Raw genomic sequence first — 20,935 nt, 5'->3', positions numbered from 1 at the left:
ATCTTGCAAGTGCTCAAAAGCTCAATAAGCCTCACGTGGCTAAAACTAATATGGAATATTTACCTTGACAGAAAGTTCTACTGGATAACACTACTTGAAACAAACAACTACACTACTGTTCTTTTACAACCCTGGAGAAACTGAGGCACACCTCCTCAAATAAAGTACACTTACCTACAAAGGCTATTTGGTTGAGGTAAATGGCTACTAAATCGAACTTCCCCTGTCATCTCTTCACATGCAAATATACACTTTGAATCCTTCTTCTTAATCTTCTCATGCCTATAAAAACAAAAGATACCTCAGCTGACAACCTGACTCTTTTACTATTTCTTGCCACTTATTTTATTCAATTCTGCATTTAAAAAGCAACGATACCAATAACAAAAGTAGGAAACAACCAAAAAATTTCCATTCCCATTAAATATGACAAAGTTCTCATCCATGTCTTACCAGGTAAATGGCTGCAGATGATGCAAAAAAGGCCTATATCCAGCAATACATTCAAACACCATGGTCCCAAAGCTCCAATAATCAACCGTGGCTGTGTAAGGCTTATTCTCAAAGAGCTCTGGGGCCTTAAAAAGAGAAAATGCTTTAAATGCCAAAACTGTAAGGCATTTTTGTACTACTGTATTCATGACCTTCAGAAATAAGAATAAGAATTTTATACATTTAAATTCAAAGATATAGTACATATCTCACCAGATACTGCAGTGTTCCCACAAAAGATGTACAGAGACTTCCTTGATCAACATCTTTGGCATATCCTAAATCAATTATTTTATGTATTACCTGCAAAAGAAAATGGTTGAAATATTTGAAAGGGAAAGACAATAATATCCTTAGGCTGTGGGGATGGTGGTGGTAATGACCTTGCAATTTGAAATAATACAAATATATTTTAGGTCTGAGCTCCACCACTTAACTAGCCATGTGATCTTGATCAAGTTATTTAACTTCTCAGTTTCTTATATAATTAGATTCTAATTGGCTCTATTTTACAGATTTATTAGGACTTAATAAAATAGTCATAATAAAAAACTTAATACAGGGCTTGGGTTGTGGCTCAGTGACAGACCACTTGCCTCGCATGTATGAGGCACTGGGTATCAATCTTCAGCATCACTTAAAAATAAATAAACAAAATAAAGATACTGTGTCCCTGTATAACTAAAAATAAATAAATAAATAAAATTAAAAATTAATACAATGCCTGATACATAGTGAAAAATTAAATACAGATTGGCTAATAATTTTTATTTTGGCATGTTAAGAATAAGATTTGTCCATTAAGCAAAAATAAGGGTGATTTTCAAACTTGAAGAAGCATCACATGACTGTAGAGCACCTTAAATGTAACTCAACACCTACCTAAATTAAAAAATGTCCTTAAGTTTTTAGCTACAACAAAACAAAACCACAGAGATAATTAAGCATACATGAAAGGCTCCTTTGAGAAGAAGTATAATCAAAGTTCCATCAATGGACCAATTGTGATCTACATATATTAACATAATCCAATGCAAGGTTAATAAGGCTAGGTGAAGTCATTTGAGTACCTATGATTTCTAACTTTTTGACGTTCCTTTTGTAATGCAGAAAAAATTAAGAGAAGAGAAAAATGTTTAAAATATCAAGGTCAGTAGAGGAGGGAAAATCATGATGCTGAACAGTAGACTGAGTCAGGAAAAATGCAGTAAAATAAAGTGTTGTAGAAATATAAAAAAAAAGTAAAGTAATTACATCATAAAATATCCATTGAAATAATTCACAAATTGTAAAATTCTGCTCAAAACGTAAGAGATGTAACAATGGTTTATTTTGTGTTAAATATGTCCTGGTGTGAAAGTATTTAACACAAGAATAATATTTTCTATACCTATCAGTAAGACAGAAAGATAAAGTTCCTTTCTTTGCTTTTTTTTTTTAAGTCATACATTTTTTGTTTGTTTGTTTAAAGACTTTTTTTTAATTTTAGAGACTATTTAAACTTCTGCATGGCTGACATTTGAAAGAATTAGCTGAATGTAATTATTTGTCTAATTGAGGGGTACTTTTTAATAGAATATAAGAAAGAATTGTGGCTAGAACATTTCTGATATGGATACTTTAGAGTTTGTATAAAATTGATGTGGGCCAGGTGTGGTGGTAACATGCCTGTAATCCCAGTGGCTAGGAAGACTAAGGCAGGAGGATCAGGAGTTCAAAGCCAACCTCAGCAATTTAGCAAGGCCCTAAGCAACTTAGTGAGACCCTGTCTCTAAATAAAAAATACAAAGGGCTGGGGATGTGGCTCAGAGGTTAGAAAACTCCTGGGTTCAATCCCTGGAACAAAAAAAAAGAAAAATATGAGTGCTCTTATCATCAGTCATAAATGCATACTCAAGGCATTCTTTTAATGTGAGAGCAGTACTGTTGCCATCCCCATGGAGTTTCCTTTGTTTACACATATAAAGAAGAGAGCAGGTATTTTTACCAGTCTTTTTTGTTAGATATATTAACTTATTTCAAGATCTTAAGAACAACAAGGAAATTTGTAATCAACATTTCTCCTCTTATAATTTTCTGATTTCTAATCACAAATGTAATTTATATATGAAACCATGAACCCCATTATTATGTATAATTATAAATCACCAATGAAATGATGAAATAAATAAATTAAAGTCATCTACATACAAAACTGTAATTTATAGCAGCAAATTTTTAAAAAGAAATTAAAGATTTCTTTTAAATGCTTGTTTGGACATCCAAAAACTATAGAAAAAAATAATAAATAAAAGCCAAAATTGAAAAAAAAAAAAACAAGGCCAGGTGAAGTGGTGCATGCTTGTAATCCCAGTGATTAGTGAGGCTGAGGCAGGAGGACTGCAAGTTTGAGGCCAGACTCAGCAACTTAGCAAGGCTCTAAGTAACTAAGCAAGACCCCATATCAAAGGAAAAAAAAAAAAAAGGCAAGTACCAAAAACAAACAAACAAAAAACCAATGCAAGGTTCGTATTCATAGCTTTAAGTCTTTACGGGAATGTAATTTGGATGCTTGAAACAAGAAAACTGTTCAAATTATTCTGAGGAAAATGAAACATTATAGGAGTCAATAAACAATTTCTGGATCTTCTCAAGATGACTCATTTAAGAATCTGGGAAACCAAGGTTTTACTTTTTTCTTTGATTCTTTTTTTTTTTTTTTAGTTTTAAAATTTAAATACAGAATTTAGGATCTGTGGAAAGGAGATGAGTTTTTTTAAAAATAAATACTTTTTTTTCTTAAAGTAAAGCAGACTAGGATGTATATATATGTGTTTTGGATGTGCTTCTCAAGAATAAAATAGTGATGAGAATTAATAAATTATACAGTCTCTACCAACTATCTCTGCTAGAAAAACAGGCATCAACAAGACAGGTGCACCTCCTTCTTTGAAACCACTGTTTAACAGAGGAGGAAAAAAAAACCCACAAAACTACAGTTTAGTGTGGTAAGGACTGAAATAGTAAAAGTATAGAGTGCTATGGGTAAACAGCAAGGACACTAAAGTTCAAAGACTAACTACATAAAGGAGACTGTATGCAAATCATGGAACATTTCTTCAGATTTCACCTACCTTGCCACCAACATCCTGAAGAACTATATTTTCAGGTTTTAGATCTCGATGTATAATTTTGTTTTCATGCAAATATCGGATCCCAGACCCTAAATAAAGTTTAGAATGTATTTTAAAGTAAGAGAAAATACTGAGTTAAAAAATAAAAACTTCACACAGCTCTGATCTGATGTTCAAAATTATATGCACCATCATAGCTGTATCAGAGCACTTCAGATTTTTTTCCACAGAAAATATAGACACATTAAACAAATGATTTAATCATAATAAATTATAATATGTGCTCATTTAACTTATTAAAATTAACATTAAAAGAAATGAAATAATCAATTGAGAAAATTCCTACAACCTGCATGGCCCTTTCTCCCACCTAAGTCACCCTTTTCACCTAGACTTTGGTCTCCCTGGCCTAGGAAAAGAAGTAAAACCAAAACATATAGAAAACTTAATCTTGGCTTTTGTACTTCCTCTAATAGCATAGGTACTATTATTTTAGGGATTTTTCAGGAGTAATTCTGATTAAACAGAGAATTTCAATCTAAGACTAACTTGAGGATATATAGTTCCTAAAGAGTTGCAATTCCACTGTGAACAAAATTACTATGTCAATTGGGAATGGAGACAGTAAAAATGAATAAGGTCATTTCACACAATATTTTGTCAGCAATTAGAACATCTATGAGCCAAGAAAAGATTCTTAGATAAAAACAATAGTAACAAAATATCCCTAGTTTTAATTTAGTACTAATAGTAACAGTTTTTTGACAAATTCTTATAGACATTAAAAAGCCATATGTTTTGTATAGTGTATCAACAATTCTTAATTCCAAAGCAGTATACATAATCTTTTATGGACCCAGAGGTACTAAATTACAATGATATTTTAATATTGATTACATACCTATATCACTCAGTAAAGAAAGTATTTGGCTTTCTTTAAGTCCACAACAATTTTCTGGTTTGTTGAGTAGCTTTAAAAAAAAAAAAAGTCTAAAATTGTGTACCGCAAATTGCTGGGCAACAACAGCAACACATATTAGTCAACATACTCTGAAGAGAATATTGAAATGAGAAAATAAGACATGATAAAGAAAGTGAAAGAAGGAAAAAAAAAATCATCAAACATAGTAAGGATATGTTTCATTTATGTGGACAAGGCTCATTAAAGTAAAGATAAAGGTCCAAAAGTATGTAAAATTGAAAAAGGTTGACAAATGTCTCTCTTATATATACACTATACACACACACACACACACACACACACACACACACACATTCTCTCCCATGAGAGTGTGTGTGTGTGTATATATGTATGTATATCATATATATACACACACACGTATATATATTCATAAGGACATATTTTAAAATGAGATAGGAAATAAAGATTGTAATAGAAAAAATATTTTATAAGCACTTTAAACATTTAACACTAACACTATTGACATAGTCTCATCTTGCAAACAACAACAAAAATTCATGTTCTACAGAAGTTCATTGGACTAGACAAAGGGGAATGAAAGGAAGGGAGAGGGGATAGGCATAGTAAAGACAGTAGAATGAATCAGATACAACCTTTCTATGTTCATATGAATACATGACCAGTGTAACTCCATATCATCTTCAAACACAAGAATGGAATCCTAATTAGAATAAGTTATACTCCATTTATGTATGTCAAAATACACTCTACTGTTATGTATAAAAAGAACAACAACAAATAAAAAAATCCATGTTCTAAACCTAGAGTGAGCAAATATTTTCTGTAAAGGGACAGATAGTAAGCACTTTAGTCGTTGCAAGCCATATGGTTTCTGTCACAACTACTTAAAATTCTGCAGCTGCAAGAAAGAAGCCATAGACATGAGCATGGTTCCAATAAATTTTATTTACAAAACAGGTAACAGGCCATAGTTCTCTGTTCCTTATTCTAGATTACCATATTGAATATGATTCAAACAATCCTCAAATTTGTGACTTACAATCTCATCATCTCAAAATATCCATACTACCTTCCGAAGATCTCCTCCAGAACAGTATTCCATTGCTAGAAGAGGTACATCATTTATTAAAAAATTCAATTCCTCGGGAACATCACAGGCCTTTACAACATTGGGATGGTTCAACCTAAAAGAAAGGAAAAATACTAAAATCAAAACAATTTTTCTAATGAATAGAAACTAGATTTGAAGTGGTAATTAGAGATGGGAATGAGATAAGGAAGGAAGACTGGCATTGTGTATAAAATTCTTTTTTTTTTTTTTAAAGAGAGAGTGAGAGAGGAGGGAGAGAGAGAGAGAGAGAGAGAGAGAGAGAGAGAGAGAGAGAGAAAGAGAGAGAGAGAGAATTTTTAATGTTTATTTTTTAGTTCTTGGCGGACACAACATCTTTGTTGGTATGTGGTGCTGAGGATCAAACCCAGGCCACACGCATGCCAGGCGAGCGCGCTACCACTTGAGCCACATCCCCAGCCCCATAAAATTCTAATTTATGATTTATGTAATTAAAAATTAGTAATCTTTAGGAGAAAAAATATACATGAAGATACTATCACTGTTATTATTAGATTTATGTGTGTCAAGCAGTAAGCACTTTACATATAATTAATTCATTTGCTTGTCAAAATAATCCTAATAAGAGTAGATGTATTAAAAGTTTTATCACACAGAAGAAAAATTGAAACACAAATTGGTTAAGTAATGTAAGATTACATAGCAAGTTCTCAATAAGGATTCAAAATCTGGCAGTTCAGGCTCCAAGGCCTATTTCATACTGCCTTTCCCATAATCACTTACAGTGTCACCCAAAAATAAATACTAATAAATTTGGGCATATTTCCTTACATTTCTAAATCTGTGCACAAACACAAGACTTTCAGTAAGTTCAGAATCACAATGTCTTCCATTGGCTTTTTAAAAAAAATTTATTTATCACCATTCCTTTCATCATCATCATCATCATCATCATCATCATCATGCAATGGATTCCTGTCTTAGGACCTAAAGAAATAGAATCTCCATATGTAGGCTTAAGAATTCATATTATTAAGCATTCCTGGTGATTTTGCCACATAGTCAATTTTGAAAATCATAAAAATGAAAAAAGCAAAACACTAGTCAGAAAATACTTGTTTCAAATTCAGAATACCACTAGTGTGACTACACGGAGTTCAACTTCCTCATCTATAAAACATGGATAAGATATTAGGGATCCAAGATGGTGGGCCAGAGGGAGGCAGCATTCTGTGTTGCTCTGTGACCTGGGGCTCAAATAGTGAGAATACTGCTTCTCTGTGAGTGATATTCCTGTTCCCGGCGCAAGAATCATGGCTAACATGCGGTCCAGGGCTCCAGGGCTCAGTATCAGAGTAGGTCTCGCAACTGCTCACCCAGGACTACCAGGTACCCGAGTGGGAACATCAACATCAGCACCCTCACAGAACTTTTGGCCACCCGAGCAGAAATCACAAACGCCACTCCCACGCAGGACACCCGGCAGCTTCCCACACACTGGAACTCCAGCCGCCATTCCTATGTGGACCCCATCTACCAATGTGGGGCTCCCCCATCACCTCTATCTTGGGACTCTGCAGCAGCAATGATAGTCCCATACGCACAGTAGCCTGCCTGCACTCAAGAACTTCACACGGGCTATGAAGTTAGCAGACAGACACACAGCAAGTCACGGAGCTCGTCTCTGAACTGATCATCCAATGCCATCACCTGGCTCCCTCCACTCGATCTGACACCCCATCTCTGAAAGCAACCACTTCCATCTTGGGACCTTCATCACCATCTTTAGTGGGGGCAACTCCCAGTTTGGAACTCCAGCTGGCCAGTTTCTAACTCCCTGCTCTCCCCAGTATCGGCTAACCTGGTACAGTGAATGTCCAACACAAAACAGTTATCAGCAAGTACAGAGTGCACCCAAAGCAACACACTCAAGAGCCTGGAAGAGAAAGGTCCCTCATTAGGAAGTAGTAAAGAAGAGGGTAAGTGTGATCCAGTTTAGAGACTAACACAGAGACCAGGAACTTGGCGATCTTCAGGTGAGAAAAGAAGAAGGACCAGGTGCTCACATCACAGGAGTAGGCCCAAAAAGAGATCCTTGAGGTGTAGTCTCCCTTTGGGGATTGGCAGGTCACACACCCCACTTCCAGGGATCATCCAACCAGGACCAACCCTCCCACCCTGGTTACCTTCACCATCCTGACAGTGGAGACTCCAGCTAACAAAAGACAACCCCCACCTACTGGATGAGAAGGGAAGCAGGAAAGACACTGATGGAAAACCAAAACAATCCCTGTTTCTTTCTTCAAGATTTTTTTTCTTCTCCCTCTCTATTCTCCTGCTCTCACATCCCCAGTATATGTGAAACCAAGTACTTTGCATGAATTAGGATTTTGAGGACTGGGATGTCTGAATAGTATATTACAGATGTGTTGTATATTCTTTGTTTGTTCATTTTCTTTTCTCCCACCAATTTTTACTATTTTAACATTTTTTATTTTTCTTAATATTTATGTGTGTTTGTTTTAGGTACTCTACTGTCTTCTCACTTACTTGTCTACCCAAATTACTTCCTCTCTCTTCTGCTACTAATCTTCCTCTTTAGATTTCTCTTTTATACTTTCTAAGATATAAGAACTCTATAGCCTCACCTCCTACCTCCTCAGCATATCATCCTACTCCTCACCCCGGTTCTTTGTCCACCATCAGAAACTGTAAACCCTTTTACAAACCTACTGAGTATATTGTAGATAATACTTGAATTCACCATTTCTGTACATTGTGACCAAACTATAAATGTCTTAATAGCAAATATTTACTTTTAGGGTGTATATTGTTTATATTGGGAGCTGTTAACATTGTCCTTCACCTCAAAGGAGAGGTACTGGAACCCTACAGGGGCACTATAAGCCTATAGGGTAAAACAGTAACACCTGGGATCCACAGAGGTAGCAGGAAAGACACACAAGCAATATGCAAAGACAAAGGAAGAAAGTGCCCCAAACAAATCAAGATATCACATTATTAGAATTCATGGCCAGCACAATAAAAGAAATGACAGAGAAGGAGTTCAGGATGTATATAACTAAAATGTTCTGTAAACTAAAGTATGAGTAAATACATGAAGCAAAAGATCATTTTGACAAACGAGTTACACAAATACAGGAAGCAAAAGATTACTTCAATAGGGAGATAGAGGTTCTAAAAAAAAAACCAAACAGAAATCCTTGAATTGAAAGAAACAATAAAGCAAATTAAAAGTTCAAATGAAAGCATCACCAACAGATTAGACCATATTATTAGACCATAATAACCCTGAATGTTAATGGCCTAAACTCACAAATCAAAAGACACAGAATGGCAGATGGGATTTAAAAAAAATAAATAAATAAAAGACCCGACAACATGCTATCTACAAGAGATTCATCTCATGGGAAAAGACATCCACAGAATGAAGGTGAGAGGTGGAGGAAAATCATACCACTCACATAGACTGCGGAAGCAAGCAGGGGTTTCCATCCTCATATCAAATAAAGTAGACTTCAAGCCAAAGTTAATCAAAAGGCATAAAGAAAGATATGTCATACTGCTTAAGGGAACCATTCATTAATAAGCCGTAACAATAATAAATTTATATGCCCCAAACAGTGAAGCATCTATGTTAATCAAACTCTTCTCAAATGCAAGAGTCAAACAGACCACAACACAATAATTCTGGGGGACTTTAACATACCTCTTTCACCACTAGATAGATCATCCAAACAAAAGCTGAACAAAAAAACTACAGAATTGAAAAATGAATCAATAACTTAACTGACATATACAGAATATTTCATCTTTCAATGAACGGAAAATACACTTACTTCTCAGCAGCACATGGATTCTTCTCTAAAATAGACCATATACTATGCCACAAAGCAACTCTTAGCAAATATAAAAAAGTAGAGATATTATCCTGCATTCTATCAAATCATAATGTAATGAAATTAGAAATCAATAAAATAAAAACTACTCCATCACCTGGAGACTAAATAATATGCTACTGAATGAACAATGGGTTGCAAAAGACATCAAGGAGGAGATTAAAAAATTCTTAGAGAGAATGAGAACAGATACAATGTATAGAAATCTCTGGGACACAATGAAGGCAGTTCTAAGAGGAAAGTTCATTGCATGGAGTTCATTCCTTAAAAGAAGAAAAAGTCAACAAATAAATTACTTAACTTTACTTCTCAAAGCCCTAGAAAAAGAATAAATTAACACCAAAAGCAGTAGAAAACAGGAAATAATTAAAATCAGAGCTGAAATCAATGAAATTGAAACAAAAGAAACAAGTGAAAAAATTGACAAAACAAAAAGTCGATTCTTTAGAAAAATAAATAAAATTCACAAATCCTTAGCCATGCTATTGAAGAAGAGACAGAAAACTCAAATTACTAACATACATGATGAAAAAGGAAATATCACAACAGACACTACAGAAATATAGAAGATAATTAGAAATTATTTTGAAAACTTTTATTCCAATAAAATAGAAAACATCTAAGACATTGACAAATTTCTAGAGTCATATGATTTCCCCAAATTGAATCAGGATGATATGTACAATTTAATCAGATCAATTTCAAGCAATGAAACAGAAGATGCCATCAGAAGCCTACTGAAAATCGAGGGAACAGATGGATAAACAGCTGAGTTGTACAAGACCTTTAAAGAAGAACTAATACCAATACTCTTCAATTTACTTCAGGAACAGAAAAAGAGGGAGCACTTCCAAACTCATTCTATGAGGCCAATATCACCCTGATTCCAAAACTAGGCAAAGACATATCAAAGAAAGAAAACTTCAGACCAATATCTCTTATGAACATAGATGTAAAGATTTTTAATAAAATTCTGGCAAATTGTACACAAAAAAATATCAAAAAGTAGTGCACCACGATCAAGTGGGGTTCATCCCAGGGATGCAAGGTTGGTTCAACATACAGAAATCAATAAATGTAATTCATCACATCAAAAGACCTAAAGATAAGAACCATATGATCAGCTCAATAGATGCAGAAAAAGCTTTTGACAAAATACAGCACCCCTTCATGTTCAGAACTCTAGAAAAACTAAGGATAACAGGTACATATCTTGACATTGTGAAGCCCCAGACTAACATCATTCTAAATGGAGAAAAATTAAAAACATTCCCTTTAAAAAGTGGAACAAGACAGAGATGCCCTCTTTCACCACTTCTATTTAACATAGTTCTTGAAACACTGGCCAGAGCAATTAGATGCAAGAAATTAAAGGGATTCAGATAAGAAAAGAACTCAAATTAGTACTATTTGCTAACAATCGATTCTATACCTAGAAGATCCAAAAAATTCCACCAGAAAACTTCTAGAACTAGTAAATGAATTCAGCAAAGTAGCAGGATACAAAATTAACACCCATAAATCAAGGAATTTTTGTATATCCGTGACAAATCCCGTGAAAGGGAAACAAGGAAAACTACCCCATTTACAATAGCCTGAAAAAAAAAACCAACCAAACAAACAAACAAACAAAAACCCCCAAATACTTGGGACTCAATCTAAGAAAAGAGGTCAAAGACCTCTATAACAAAAACTACAGAATGCTAAAGAAAGAAATTAAAGAAGACTTTAGAAGATGGAAAGATCTCCCTTGTTCTTAGATAGGCAGAATTAATATTGTCAAAATGACCATACTACCAAAAGCATCATACAGATTTAATGTAATTTCAATCTAAACTCCAATGACATTCCTCATAGAAATAGAAAAAGCAGTCTGAAATTCATCTGGAAAAATAAGAGACCCAGAATAGCAAAAGCAATCCTTAGCAAGAAGACTGAAGCAGGTGGCATCATCAGACCAATAGTAACAAAAACAGCATGGTATTGACACCAAAACAGACTGGTAGACCAATGGTACAGAATAGAGGACACAGAGACTAACCCACGTAATTACAGTTATCTTATATTAGACAAAGGCATCAAAAAACACACATTGGAGAAAAGATAGCCTCTCCAACAAATGGTGCTGGGAAAACTGGAAATCCATATGCAACAAAATGAAATTAAACCCCTATCTCTCACCATGCACAAATCTGAACTCAAAGTGGATCAAGGACCTAGGAATTAAACCAGATACCTATGTGTAATAGAAGAAACAGAAGGTCTAAATCTCCATCATATTGAATTAGGCCCCTACTTCCTTAATAAGACTCCTATAGCGCAAGATTTTAAATCAAGAATCAATAAATGGGATGGATTCAAACTAAAAAGCTTCTTTTCAGTAAAAGAAACAATCAGTGAGGTGAACAGAGAGCCCACAGCTTGGGAGCAAATTTTTACCACTTATACATTAGATCAAGCACTAATCTCTGGGGTATTAAAAAAACTCAAAAAGCTAAACACCAAAATAACAAATAACCCAATTAATAAATGGCCAAGGAACTGAACAGACACTTCTCAGAATGTGATATACAATCAATCAACAAATTTATGAAAAAATGTTCAACGCTTCTAGCTATTAGAGAAACGCAAATCAAAATTACTCTTAAGATTTCATCTCACTCCAGTCAGAATGGCAGCTATTAAGAATACAAACAACAATAAGTGTTGGCGAGGATGTTGGGAAAAAAGGCACACTCATACATTGCTGGTGGGACTGGACTGCAAAATGGTGCAGCCAAAATGAAAAGCAGTATGGAGATTCCTTGGAAAACTGGGAATGGAACCACCATTTCACCCAACTATTCCATTCCTCAGTCTATACCCAAAGGACTTAAAAACAGCATACTACAGGGGCACAGTCACATCAATGTTTACTGCAGCACAATTCACAATAGCTAAACTGTGGAACCAACCTAGAAGCCCTTCAGTAGATGAATGAATAAAGAAACTGTGGTATATATACACACAATGGAATATTAGCAATAAAAGAGAATTAAAATTGTGACATTTGCAGGTAAATGGACAGAGGTAGGGAATATAATGCTAAGTAAAGCTAGCCAATCCCAAAAAAACAAATGCTGAATGTTTTCTCTGTTATAAGGAGGCTGATTCTTAGTGAGTTGGGAGGAGGAGCATGGGAGGATTAGAAAAACTCTAGATAGGGCAAAGGGGTGGAAGAGGAAAGGTGGGGGCATGAAGGTAGAAAAGATGGTGGAGTGAGGTGGTCATCATTACCCTAAGTACATATATGAAGAACAAATGGTATGACTCTACTTTGTGTACAATTAGAGATATGAAAAATTGTGCTCTATATGTGTAATATGAATTGTAATGAATTCTGCTGTCATATATAACAAATTAGAATAAAAAATTTAAAAATATATGGATAATACCTAAATCCAGGGTTATGGTGATAACTATTGGAATGATCTAAAGCACACTACCTGGAGAAGTTTAAAATATGTCCACTTTTCCCTTTAAGAGCTTAATTCTCCTCTCCTTATATATATACTATCCTTAGTGACTCATTTCTAACAAACAATGCAGTGGAAAGAATAAACTGTAACTTCCAAGGAGATTTCATAAAAGATATGCCAACTTTCATTTTGTTCTCTCTCACTGAGCACTTGCTCTGGAGAAGTTAGTTGCCATGTTAGGAAGATGTTAATTCTTCCCTATGGAGAGGCCTACGGTAAGAAATTGATGCTTCTGGCCAATAGTTACATAAGTGAGCTTGGCAGCAATTACTTTAGCCCTAGTCAAGCCTTTGGATGATACAGCTCCAGTCAACATTTTGAGGTCTCTCAGGACAGATCCTGACCTAGAACCACAGCGCTAAGCCACAGAAACTGAAAATACTAAATGTTTATAGTTTTAAATCACTAAATTTGGGGATAATTTTTTTTTTTACAAAGCAATACATATACTATTTAACAAAAGTAGGTATAAAAGAAATGAGGACAGTGAAAGTTAATATATGAGCATTGCCCAAGGCCCACAAGAAAAAAACTCTACCTTCAGAGAGCTGAATGTGATACCTAACTTACTTTTTAAACTTAAGCTTTCTTAATCATAACATACTATTGTCTGAAATAGAACACATATATTTAATGACAGAGAGAAAAATGTGTTCCCAAAAAGATCCTGAGAAGAGTAGATCCTTAGCCTCCTTCCTTATAATAACAATGATTGGGCTGCAGAATGAAGAAATAGAAATCATTGAGTACACTTACTTCTTCATGATCTGGATTTCATGGCACCACCGTTCTCTGTTTTTTGTACTTAGTTCTAGGCGGCAAGACTTAATTGCTATTTTGTGATCAAGATCCTGGAAAATAAAAAATAACAGACAAAATAAATTAGGTTCTTTTGAAGATTTGTCTGTATCAAAGAAATGCCAACCCAGGGAAACAACACTCTTTTTAACTTCACTAATTAAACATATTACATTCACAGCTCCGTTGAGCCAACACTTTGGTGAGATAAACCATGAGACTACTTACTAATCAATGCTTTCAGACCCTCAAATACATTACAGCACATAAACAAAAATTGAGGCTGATCCTATGATAGATCTTTTCAGGATACAGTCTCATACATACTGCTAGAAAAATACAAGGATACTGTCTCTCCAACAAACCCTTTTTCTGACCTCAGTCAAGACAACTCTGGGATAAACAGGATAATTGAGAGCTCCCTGGTCTCAAAATAGAAAGAAACAGTTTTAACATGACTAAGCCTAATGAACAAAAACTCCAAAATTAGATCCTAATCTATGCATTTCAAAAGACATGGGAAAATATCCTAATAATGATTAAACTTCTGTTTCCATGCCTATAAAATAAACTGAAAATCTCTTGCTTATAAATAACTTAGCCAATTCTGACTGAAATTAAGCCCACTGTATTGTACATTAAAGGAAATAGTCTGACCTCATCATACTGTGGTAACACTAATAATATAACCCAGAATCAGCAATCAGGGCCAAACATGTTACAATATGTTTCAGATATTGGTGAGAAGAGTTCAAAAAACTCCCCAAATCTGTAATCTCTGAGTTGTACTATAAGGTGTGCATGAATAGAGAGAACTCCCAGGGACTAGGAAGATAGAAAAACTTTAAAGGCAGGGAAGCAAGACATAGCTTGGATGGGACAGTCTGAATTGGGAGCTTGGTAGGGGAAAAAGGCTAACATGATAGCTGATAATGTATAGAGAAAGAAGAAAGGAAATAGGACACATTATAAGTCAGCTTAACCACAATACTCATTTCCTTCAACCTTTCATTATAAGCAGGGACCTGGTGGTAAAGTTTTACTACCACGAAGACTATCTGGCACAGCCATGAACAACATTAAGCCCTGAATTTTCTTATGAATAAGGCAGGAAGTTATTTTATTTCAAGAAGAGCCCACCACATAAGTTCTTTCAACTCCTATTTATAGTTCACCTAATCAGTGAAATTCTACCTCTTCACAAAAAAATATTCTTTGGAAAGTTTACACATGCTGAGCCAAAAAGGAAAAAAAGAAAAAAAAAAAACTTCTGTGTTTAAAAAAACTGGAATAGCCAGGTATGGTAGCACACACCTGTAATCCAAGTGTCTTTGGAGGCTGAAGCAGGAGGATCACGAGTTTAAGGCCAGCCTCGGCAACTTAGCGAGGCCCTAAGCAGCTTAGCAAGACCTTGTCTCAAAATTACAAAAATAAATAAATAAATATATACATATATATAAATAAATAAGGCAGTGGGGGGGAGGGCATGGATATGGCTCAGTGGTTAAGTACCACTGGGTTCAATCCCTGGTACCCTCCAAAATGTACAAATCAAAAACAACTTTGAAACAACAAGTGGAATAAGTGAGTGTGCACCTCTAGTCTGAGCTACTTGGGAATCTGAGGCAAGAGGATCATGGTTCAAGACCAGTTAAGGCAGCACAAGACAGAAACTATATTTAAAAAAAAAAAAAAAAACTTGGAATATTGTGAGGGATAGCAGTGATGGTAATATAATATAAATGTACTTAATACAACAGAACTATACTTTTTTTTTACTCTAGACATTTTTATTTGGCATATGAGAACTATATTCTTAAAAATGGTTAAACTAAATTTTACACTATATATATTTTTATAATAAAAAATTAGAAAATACTAATCCAAAATTGTTTCTTTAATTTTTGGAGCTTTTAATATGCTAATTTGATTTTGAAACTCAAAGAAATATTGCATTTACCCAATGTATTTAAACAAAGCAAAGTCATCCTCCATGTGTGAAAGATTGGTTCCAGGAGTTCCAAAGGATACCAAAATCTGTAGAATGTAGTATATAAAAAAACATAGTATTTGTGTATAACCTATGTACATCCTCCTGTATACTTTGTATTAGGTTTCATAAGTAATCTCTAGATTACTTATGAAACCTAATACAATGTAAATCCTATGTAGCTGCTATATTGTATTATTTGGGTAATAGGGACAAGAAAAATGTCCACATGTGTTCAGTATGAATGCATTTTTTTCAAGTATTTTTAATCTGTGGATGGTTGAATCTGTGAATGAAGAATTCATGGAGGGTCAACAACCGTTCCTTTGTTTTCTTTCTTTCTTTCATTTTTCTCCCTGCATTGCTAGGCATCAAATCCCAGGGCCCTACACATGCTGCACAAGTGCTCTACCACTGAGCTGTATTCCCACCCACTGTATCCTTTATCTTTTTTCTGTATCCTTTCTTCAAAGTATCCCATTGAATTAGATTTTCCAAGCATACTTTGAGAAATGCTATCCTGTTCCCTAGAAAGAATTCTCTGGTTCCTCAATTCTTTTGTTCCTCATTCATTTGTAAATATTCTCATTATATAAGGTACCACATTGTACTTTGTTTCTATGACCATCTCTCTCATTAGACTTGAAATCTCCTTGTTGATCTTGAAACTATCAGCACCCAGTACAGTAATTACCTAAATAAACCATCTCCTATCCTTTCTTATTCCTCATGGAGCTTTGACAGGTATGGATGAAATCTTGGACATAGTTTCCACTAAAAGATGAGTATACTGAAAGCTGTAAATGCAAACCCTAAGTCAAGCTTAGAAGAGAAAGGATCCTGTTTCCAAGTCTTACAGATTATTGCTTTTCTCCTTACTACAGGTCTATTGTCAAATGTCCTAGTTTGAGGGAAGAGCACTCTGATCAATTGGAAAGGCCCTGAGAGATTTCTAAGAGTTTAGGGAGCCCAAATCTCTTCCATTTAAAAAGTGATAGATTTCATAGAGATGAAAAGTAGAATGTTGTTGCCAGGGGCTGGGTAAGGGGAAAATGAGGAGTTATTGTTTAACCGGTATGAAGTTTCAGTCTGGGAAGGTAAAAAGGTTCTGGAAATGGATGATGATGTAATGGATGCACATCAATGTGAAGTACTTAATGCTACTGAACTATACACTTGAAATGGTTAAAATGATAAATTTTATGTTAAGTATTCTTTACCACAATAATTTTTTTTAAATGATAAATTTGTCCATCCATTCTCAGCCAGGGGCCAGGAGAAGCAGTCACCAAAACATGTCAGCAAGCATACTTTTTTCCCTTATGACCAGGCTGATGGGCATACTTAGATAACACATGTAACATTATATTTGAAGTATATGTCTCTCCTTTTTTAAATTAATTTTCTTTTGAGTGCACTATATTTCTTAAATCTACTACTTTACTGAAACAGTATTTAATGCCTTAGTCCTTCCAGTTTTTCTCCAAGATTGCCTCCTATACTTGATCTTGAAACCTGCTTCACAAAGTTTCCTCAGTTTTGTCATTCTAATTGCCTCAAAAACATGCCTATTCTCCCAATGTGGACTTCTATCTCCTCTCCAGCCTACCCCAAATGGGAGTCTCTACCCACACCCATGTTCCTTAAAAAAAAAAAAAAATTATAATCTCTCCTTTTGGATTCACTTCTCTATTTGTAAGCCAAATAGAAGCATTTCAGTAGTACCTTAACTGCCAACCTTATCCCATGTTTTTCCAATCAAATTTATCCTTTACAAAGTGAATTTTCCTAGAACACAATTTTTACTTGGACATTTCCTTTTAAAGGTTAGTTAATGATTATGAAAAGTATTATAATCAACAATAAAGCAGCATCAAGAACCAACCGATGAATGTTCCATGGGCCAAATATTTAGCTTTACATATATTAATATTATATTTAACTTTTAAACAGACCCAGGATGTATAAATGTCATCATACCCGTTTTACAGATAAAGCAAAAGCTATACTGCACACATTATTAGTTCAGGATCTATTAACCTAAAATGTACTTTAGGAAAGCACAAACCCTTCAAGTGGTCATGCATCAAGTTGTGCAGATGTGCCTCGTTGCATTTTTTTTCTGAGGAAAGGGTTCATAACTTTTATTGATACATCAAATGAGACTCAAACATGATTAACTGCTGTTACAATGGTTAAACATTTTCAATTAAGTCAAAGTATATTTCCTGACTCTAATGTTAGCTGTCTCCCACAGAATAGTGTCTCCCTCCTCCCTGCTTTCAATCTGTCTTCTCTTTGAGACCATAATCATTTTCACCAGCTTACCCTCATACCTTTCCCAACCTGGAATGCACGATTCCAAAGTCTACCAATGGCTTCCAATGTTTAACTCTAGACTCACAGGAAGCCTTCCTTGTATTGCAGTCTCCACTGTTAGTACAGCTTTCAACCACTGGCACGCACATGCACACACACACACACACACACACACACACACACACACACACTGCAACAGGCAGCCTGCCCCCATCTTCAGTCCCACTTTTTCACCCATTCATGCTCACATATACACACTCTGACGTTCATCTGCCTCACACGCCCTGAGACTCTACATTCACATACAGACATAAGCATTTGTCACACTCACGAAACAGCCGGTCACATCTTGACACTCAGAGCAAAGTTCTTCCTAATGGCTCTAGCTCGCCACATTGCCCCAGAACCTCAGATAACAACCTTGGACTCAGTCACCCAGGCTCAAAAGCACAGTATCTCACACTCACAAACCCTGGCTCACAAATACTGGCCAAGGTCTCACCGACAATCTCACACATTGACAGCCCTGAGCTCCACAGACGCTATGACAAAACCACCGCCACTCCCTCTCGCGCCCCGCCTCACCCGATGCTGGTACAGACAAACATTTCCGAAGCCGCCGGTGCCAAGCCGCTCCCGCATCTCCCAGGGCCCGCCCGCGCCCGGCCGCAGCCCCGGGGGCCGCTCCATGGGGCGGGAGGGCAAGCGGCCTCAGGCTCCGCCGCCGTTCCAAGGCCGGTTCCGGGCCGCCGAGGCTCGCGCGTCTTTCTCCTCGCGAGACCTATGCGTCACTTCCGGTAACTGCCGCGGGAAAAGCCCCGCCCCAGCTATGCCTGGATACCAAGGGTGCCCTGCTGGCTAAAGAGTGCGGAGATCGGCAGGGCGCTTCCAGTCGGCCCTCTTTAGTGTCCTGGGCATTTTTTCTAGTCGAGAGGACCCACTTGTGTTCTAGACTCAAAAGTATAGGATCTGTCTAGACCCTACATTCCCTTCAACTCACATCCCAAACCAGTCTCTTCAGTATTTTCTAAACTTCGCATTGTCTCCACCCCTGTGTACATTTCTCCTTTATTTAAATACCTGCCATCTATTCTCCAATCCCATCACCCGCTGAGCCGGCACTAGCAAATGCTACCAATGATTGTATAGTGCAGAATCCAAAGAATACTGTGCTAAAAGGACCACTGATTGATGCGTTAGACTTAATAACTTTCTATACACCAGTTGCAGGAGCTCCCCTATAATCCCAAACAACTCAAATGTGTGACGTTATTCCGGAGTAAAGAATGTTCTTCCGGACTTTGTGAACTTCCCTAAATGTCTCACGGAGCTTGCTGTCAGGAAGTCCTTCCGTTATGGGTTTGCCACAGTGATGGCTCATTGTGGGAATTGTTTCTGCAAAGATAAGCTTTAGGAATGCCCTTGGTGCAACAGGAAGTACTTCTAAGTGGCAGATTGCATAGGGGAGCCAGCTCTGTTCTTCATTTGAGTTCAGTCATCTGCTTCAGGGAAACTAGGGATCTCAATTTACTGGTATAAGAAACAGGAAATCAAATTCTCAAAAGAAAAGTCAGTGCAACCAGAATGTTAAAACACCGCATGATACATAGCAAGCTGATGTGGAATATCCATCACAGTTGGTATGGGAGATGCTGGTTTCCATGCTTGGGCAGTTTACATGGAACTGGAATAAAATAGAATCTCTCAGAACACTTCCCTTAAAGCTGGGCAGACCATAAAGAGGATTATGGTGCAGACTGTCATGACACTATGAAGGCCTCTCCTTTGTTGTGTGTACAGCCTAGTGGTGCTAGAGTGTTTCCAGTCTTCATAAGTCAACCCCATAAAGTCTTATTCAGAAGAGCTGGGACCCCAGTCAGGATATTGATGATCACTGACTTTAAAGTGGTCATCTTTGCAGAAATCAGGTTGGTTCCTATAATTCACTTTTTAAAACATTCCCATTATCAGAACATGGAACAGTTCAAGTTTTTTAAAAAATCCTAGACTGATTGACCCCAAGCTCAATGATCTTCAGATTTGCAAGCTTCATTTTTTCAGTGTAAGTAGAGGTGATGAATATTTCAGAGATTTTATGAGGATTATCAAGTAAAGCTTTCTAAGTAATAAATGTCAGAAATATAGGAATGATTATTTTTCTTTTGGCTTCCAAGATGCTATATCCTGTGATCTCTCTGCTCCAACCCCATGTACTGTTGGATCACTGTTTCTAAACACTTCTTAAATTGTGGTCATCTTTAGCTAAGAACTGTATTCATCTTATCTTATTTTCATCCATACTCATGATTTCACTATGGCCTATATCCTGGTGATCCCCAAAGCCCTATCACTCAACCCAGATCTCCATGAATTTAGAATTTTACAAGAGTACAGTGAACACATTCATTAGACATTTCAAATATCTGAAATAGCATATTCAAAGCAGAATTCATTTTTTCATAAATCTGCTCATTCTCCTCCCAGTTAGACTGTAAATTCTGGATAACAGGCACCATATTGAGATACGATTATACTCTTAAGAGTCCAGAAAAATGCCTGGCACATAGGATTCAATTATCTGAAGTGAAGGCTTCAAATGTTATGTAAGAAAAATAGCACAGGACATGACAGTGGTGCAAGCCTTAATACCAGTAACTCTGGAGGCTGAGGCAGGAGAATCACAAGTTCAAGCAAATTAGTGAGATCTTGTCTCAAAAAATAAAAAGGGCTGGAGATATAGTTTAGTGGTGGAGTACACCGTGGTACAATCTTC

General features: G+C 36.1%; 1 protein-coding gene across 2 annotated transcripts in view; it reads right to left on the bottom strand.

Annotated features, from left to right (window-relative positions):
* The window catches only part of Chuk (component of inhibitor of nuclear factor kappa B kinase complex), a 44,289-nt gene extending 25,346 nt beyond the window's left edge, over nucleotides 1-18,943 (bottom strand). The window contains exons 1-8 of one of the 2 annotated variants that reach the window (XM_078027532.1): nucleotides 18,748-18,943; nucleotides 13,812-13,906; nucleotides 5,618-5,732; nucleotides 4,507-4,576; nucleotides 3,606-3,694; nucleotides 706-795; nucleotides 454-578; nucleotides 175-282 (exon numbers count right to left, since the gene is read on the bottom strand). In XM_078027532.1, coding sequence (XP_077883658.1) covers nucleotides 175-282; nucleotides 454-578; nucleotides 706-795; nucleotides 3,606-3,694; nucleotides 4,507-4,576; nucleotides 5,618-5,732; nucleotides 13,812-13,906; nucleotides 18,748-18,852 — 797 coding nt within the window. In that variant the 5' untranslated portion in view covers nucleotides 18,853-18,943. The remainder of the gene's footprint in view (nucleotides 1-174; nucleotides 283-453; nucleotides 579-705; nucleotides 796-3,605; nucleotides 3,695-4,506; nucleotides 4,577-5,617; nucleotides 5,733-13,811; nucleotides 13,907-18,747) is intronic. The other variant, XM_005335311.5, reaches the window with a different exon arrangement.
* Between the last annotated feature and the right edge of the window lie 1,992 nt (nucleotides 18,944-20,935).

Source organism: Ictidomys tridecemlineatus, chromosome 1 (assembly GCF_052094955.1).
Source record: "Ictidomys tridecemlineatus isolate mIctTri1 chromosome 1, mIctTri1.hap1, whole genome shotgun sequence".
NCBI classification, from domain to species: Eukaryota; Metazoa; Chordata; class Mammalia; order Rodentia; family Sciuridae; genus Ictidomys; species Ictidomys tridecemlineatus.
The sequence above is the reverse complement of the archived record's forward strand: the minus strand, read 5'-3'. Positions and strand labels throughout refer to the sequence as shown.